This window comes from Berghia stephanieae, chromosome 6 (assembly GCF_034508935.2).
Source record: "Berghia stephanieae isolate SIO BIC M18660-M18661 chromosome 6, UCSD_Bste_1.3, whole genome shotgun sequence".
Taxonomy (NCBI): Eukaryota; Metazoa; Mollusca; class Gastropoda; order Nudibranchia; family Aeolidiidae; genus Berghia; species Berghia stephanieae.
In genome coordinates this window covers 54,912,332-54,918,331 of record NC_088365.1, presented here as the reverse complement: position 1 = coordinate 54,918,331, position 6,000 = coordinate 54,912,332, and the positions used below count along the sequence as shown (strand labels likewise).

Sequence of the window (6,000 nt, the reverse complement as noted above, 5' to 3'; positions counted from 1 at the left end):
CTACCGTGGAAAAGGAAAACAGTATGCTTCCCACAGAAAGTGTCTCTCATTCTGTGAGTATTTATATGGACACAACTTGAAATTGTCTTCATTGAGTAATTGATAAAAAATGTGTTGGATTATAAAACTTAATAACTTAAGATAAAGATTTGAACAAGTGTGTATGAAAGGTGCCAGACAAAGCAAGAAAGAAAAATACACACTTGTTCAGATCTTTATCTTATACCGGTGCATGTTCCTTAATTTCTTTAATTTAATAACTAAAGCGACATTATTCAAAATTTACATAAAACATTCCAAAGGGTGCATTATCCTTCATATTTTAGTTTGATACCAATTTTCAGTAGCTAGACTTCTTTTTCATTTTAACAATTCACAGCTCGACCCAGTAAGTAAAAGTTCTGCTTTTTATATATTTCCCAGAATTTTAAAATAAATAACAATGTGAAATTGTATGTATGCTTCAATTTAATATACGAAAACAGATAGAATAGAAATTTCGGGTTTCCCCTTTATCAATAAAGCAGGATGAATGAAACACTACAGATGAATGAGATTTTGTGGTAGTGGCGTTGAATTCGAATCGAATTGAAAACTTACCAACTCCCTATTTCACTGAAGAAATTTTATGAAAAGTATAAAAATAAAAGACATTAAAGAAAAGAAAGAGAATTAAATTTGACACATTAAAAATGTGTCAAGCTCTCCTCGTTATTACGAATTATGCACAGGACATTTTTAATCTTATCTAAATGTGATTAAACTCTAATATCCTTTTAGTGGCGAATTTAGTTGATTTTTAAAACTATTTGTTTGTTATCCATTCTAAGTCTGTGCTAATCATTTAAAAATTCATTTATTTTACAACGCAGTAAATAATCACTTTTATTCCTATTCATTCTAGATTTTAACGAATGCTGGACTCGTTACCAAAGACGCTCCATTCATGGACAGCTTTTACATCGATTCTACGATTGGTCGGCAAACGTCCTTGACCTTCAGCTTTACAGAGCCTATAGACGTCGCTATCTCAGGACCTGACGGAATCTACACGGCTGACACACACTACGAAAACTTCCTCTACGACATGGAGTCCAAGGTTCTCAAAGTCTTGTTGAAGCCTGATCCCAGTGTAAGTGGAAATGTGTTCATTCCCCAAAGATGCAATGAATGAATAATTTGAAACTGTACGAAGAGAATTCCCAGAGATTGACAATGCTCAATGAGCTACGTATTGTTTTATTTATCCCCCACGTCATCCATATGCAACCAAAATATATGTCGCCGGTAAGGCGTCTTTTACTTTATCGGTATTCTTACATTATTCGTCACTGCTTATAACCGGGTACTCATTCATACATGAGTCATGAGGGGCAGTGAGTGTAATGTAAAGTGCCTTACCCATGCACACAGTTTTGTCACCCATCAGGTCGTTGGTGCGCCAAGAATTTCTTGCTTTGTTACAAAACGAGACACCGTATCTCTGATTTATCAACGCCACACAAAAATAAGCTTACTTGCAACCAAAGTTTACAAAATTTAGGTCGAGATTGTTTAAATTAGAAAATTTCAGATGACCATTTCACCAAATAGTTTGTAACAATCAAGTTTTGAGTTTATTCGTGTTAACAACTTCAACTCTCTCCTTACCAACCATTTTCAGAATTTTATCCTCCAATCTTCACACTCATCCAACACAAAAAAAATATAATTTAATTTTCTTACCCAAACAAAAATGCAACAGGTACACTCTATACATAATATTGTTCTAAAAATGGGCTCAACAACACATTGCCAAGCGGGGACCTACACTCCTCTAAGCTTGGTGAGAAGTTGCCAGGCTTTGATACCAGTAAGAGGAGACACTGGGTAGCTGCGAATCGGCTTCGGTCGAGGAGCTGCCTAACGGCCGGTGCGTTACATCAGTGGGGTCTAACTTCCTGTCCAATATGTCCACGCTTTGGGCAAGAACCCGAAACGGCAGAGCATCTAGTCGAAAGGTGTGTTGTGACGATGCTACCAGGCGGGTTCGCGACGGTGCACGAATGCGGACCGGACTTTGCTGATTGGGTCGATCGTCATAACATAATAGTGTGAACCATAAGAAGCTGCTGCCAAGTTTTTATAACTATAACAACAACTGTTGTTTAAATTTTGTGATGTAGATACACAAGAAATCAGAAAGATAAAATTGTTGGTTGCGTCGTAACGAATGTGACAATTTTCCTGTGGTTGGTAAGGAGAGGGTTAAAAACATAATTGTGAATCGATACGAATTACAATAGTTTCCTTCCTCATGTGCAGTTGATAGTCATCTTCAATCTTTTTTTTTCTGAACTATTATATAATTCTATTTTTGTTCTTACAGCCTGGTAAATGGGCATACGTTGTTTCAACAAACGCAACGAAGTCGTCTTTTACAGTCAGTGTCCAGTCTAAAGCAAGGAACAAGGGACAAGATATAATCAAGGTACTAACGCGTAACGTATAGTCAAATCTGTGTGTTTTCTTGTCAATTCATAATAACAAAGTGAAATTGAATGTAAGCTTCAATTTAATATACGAAAACAGATAAAATGGACGTTTCGGGTTTCCCCGTTATCATCAAAACAGGATGTTTTGTTGATAAAGGGGAAACCTGAAACGTCCATTTTATCTGTTTTCGTATATTAAATTGAAGGTTACATTCAAGTTCACATTGTTGTCTATTTCTTCGAGCTTCGAGCTGCACCATTTACATTTTCTTGTCAAAAGAAAGTACAAAATATTTGATTGGACACTACACTTGTCATTGGGCTGGTTCAAAGAGAGTCTGAATTTATGATAAACAAATGGGGACTTGGAAAGGTGGATAGATTTATAGATAGAAAGTTAGATGGAAGGAGAGAAAGAATAGAGTGCAAGATAGCATGATAGAAGGAAAAAGAAAGACTAATGAATCGAGAGGGCGATATAGAGAAAGAGGGATAAGTGCGCGCGCGCGCGCGTGTGTGTGTGTGCAAGATAGATATATAGATAGATAAATAGATAGATAGATAGAGGGAGAGAGGGATATATATATATATATATTTTTTTTTTTATATATCTAGAGAGAGAGAGAGAGAGAGAGAGAGAGAGAGAGAGAGAGAGAGAGAGAGAGAGAGAGAGAGAGAGAGAGATTTTGTTAAGAAAACGTATCAGATGTCTTTATTGATATTTTTTTCAATACTAATTTTACCACACAGGTTTCCTCCTGGATTGCGGAGGAAAAAGACATTGTATTCGATGCCAAAAAGACTCTTGCAGTCTATGCTGAAGTACTGCAAGGAAAAGCACCATTGCTGAATGCTGAGGTTCTGGCTACCATAGAAAGACCCCAGGCTCTACCCCTGGATCTGGTTCTTCTGGATAATGGCATAGGTAGGCCATATTAAAAGTCCCCATTTAGTCTTAGGCAAGATTGATGATTTTAAAACTACTCCACGTTCTCTGGGCAAAATGGCGATTGAGGTTGGCCAAATAAAAAAAGTGATCTCCCCAAAAAGTCGATGTACCAATTTTTTTTTCTGCCCAAATTATTTCTACTGTAATACATTGAGAAAAAAAAGATGATTGTTTAAAATAGTGATTAATTAAGTCATTAGATATATTCTGAAAAAAAGACACAATTTTCTTAAAAAGACATTTAGAATTAAAGATGAGTTTATTCATTTTCTCTATATTGTTTGACCTAACGCGAACCAGGTATCGCATCAAGATGGACATTTTCTCTGGTTAAAACCAATAGCATAGTACAAACAATGGACAATTTGGAGTCAAACTTTTATTTTTCTCTCGGTGAAGTAGTCCTTCGGAGCCATACAACCGGAGTTTGTCCCGGTTTCTATAGCTTTGAAAGGACAATAGGAATTTCTTGCAATCTTTTGGATATGACGCTGGTCTATCGCAAAATACTTTCCGCCAGACCCAGCTACCCAATCACTGCTGGGTGGACAAGGGTCGGGGGGGGGGGGGGGGGGGGGGGTCAGAAAAAAATGTCGACTGCACCTGGGATCGATCTTGGTCCCTTTGGGTGCGAAACGAATGCTCTACTAACTGAGCTATCGGGACCTCCTCTCTCGGTAAAGCATTTGATAATAATACATGTTATTAGAATTCAGGCAGTCAATATCTCACATCTACATAATTATTTAGAAAGATTAAAACAAAGATAGCGGGTTTTTTTTCTGAATGTGTGTCACATATTATATGGACTTGCAGTTTTCGTATAAAAGTCATGAGCGTAAAACTCAAGTCTTGACTATGTAAGACTTAGTTTGAATGAGTATGAGCCTTTAGCCGAAGAAATACATTGTAGGAATTTTATTACAAAATGACGCCTGCCATGGAATTTGTACTGCATGGATTAGAATTTTGGTTCCGTTTGACTTGGTGGAGAATTATATAAAGCTATGTTCAAATCATGAGTATTTCTTAAATGAATGACCTAATATTAATTCATGGATTTATATCTGTATGTGTTAACTTTCTAGTACACACTATGGTTTCTCCAAGGTTTCATTTATTACAATTCATTGTGTTCTCAGGTGCCGATATAATCAAGTCAGATGGGGTTTACTCAACAAATATCCTAGCCAAGGACATGATGGGAAATGGGCGCTACAACATCAAGGTCGAGGTCGCTGGCACAGAAACAAAAACAAAGGTCATCATTGGAGGAATTGGCTCAAGCAGTGGTGCCTTGGAAGCTGAGACTCTCGGTGAGTGATACAACTGACCGCACTTATCATTACATTACACGCACTATTTAGGGCGTCATTAATTCTGCTATTTTACCTGGGTATATTCAAAGCAGTAAACAAAAATGGATAATACAGCTTCGGAAAAAAGAATAAAATACTTAATACGGAACATTTCCTACTCAGAACCCTTCTTCAGCCGATAACAAAAATACAATTAAAACGATAATAGACGGTTATTGGCAGAAAGATATGAGAGAGAGAGTCCCGTTCTGCTCATCTTGTCGGGATAAACGATGAATATAACGCACCAACACACAAAACTGTGTGTAATCTTGAACAATTATAGTCTGGTTTAATTTAGTGAGAAGTAATCACCAAAATGGCCGCCTAAAACAATAACAAAGAACTGAGGGACGTCATTTTGGTTCCTTCTATAGAAAAGAAAAAAAATAGTTTAACGTCCACAATCATTCTTCTTTCTTTCAGACTTCCAAGCTGAGAAGATCACCGCACCAGCTGAAAACTTCCAGAGGGTAACCACAGCAGGAGAGTTCAGACTTAAAGGATTTCCGGCTAGGAAGAATAACTCCGAGCCCGTACCGGATGTGATGTCACCAGCTCGTATCACTGACTTCCTGCTCAAATCTTTCGACTACGAGAGAGGTCTGGCAACATTGACTTGGACATCTGTCGGCGGTGACATGGAGAGGGGGTCAGGTACGTGCTGAATTCCGATTTAGCGCAGTTATTATAATTTTATCAAATAGATACTCACGAGAAAGTATGTAATCGTTAAACTGGAGAAATCATCTGAATTATTTATATTTAAATTTTAACAATTCTTCTTCTTCTTCTTCTTCTTCTTCTTCTTCTTCTTCTTCTTCTTCTTCTTCTTCTTCTATTCCTCCTCCTCCTCCTCCTCCTCCTCTCTCTCCTCCTCCTCCTCCTCTCCTTCTTCTCCTCCTCCTCTCCTCTTCTCTTCTTCTTCTTCTTCTCTTCTTCTTCTTTTCTTCTTCTTCTTCTCTTCTTCTTCTTCTCTCTCTTCTTCTTCTTCTTCTTCTTCTTCTTCTTTCTTCTTCTTCTTCTTCTTCTTCTCTCTTTTTCTTATTCTTCTTTCTTCTCCTTCTTCTTCTTCTTCTTCTTCTTCTTCTTCTTCTTCTTCTCTTCTTCTTCTTTCTTCTTCTTCTTCTTCTTCTTCTTCTTCTTTCTTCTTCTTTTTCTCTCTTTTTCTTCTTCTTCTCCTTCTCTCTCCTCCTCTTCTTCTCTCTTCTTCTTCTTC

The 6,000-nt window shown here is 37.3% G+C and overlaps 1 protein-coding gene across 1 annotated transcript in view; it reads left to right on the top strand.

The window, feature by feature from the left end:
• Positions 1 to 6,000, top strand: part of LOC144975287 (calcium-activated chloride channel regulator 4-like) — a 56,814-nt gene that overhangs the window by 44,701 nt on the left and 6,113 nt on the right. The window contains 6 exon segments of the mRNA XM_078919233.1: positions 1 to 53; positions 905 to 1,132; positions 2,369 to 2,470; positions 3,225 to 3,399; positions 4,566 to 4,739; positions 5,208 to 5,438. The exon segment at positions 1 to 53 is cut by the window's left edge and continues 135 nt beyond it. Of these exon segments, the coding sequence (XP_078775359.1) occupies positions 1 to 53; positions 905 to 1,132; positions 2,369 to 2,470; positions 3,225 to 3,399; positions 4,566 to 4,739; positions 5,208 to 5,438 (963 nt within the window).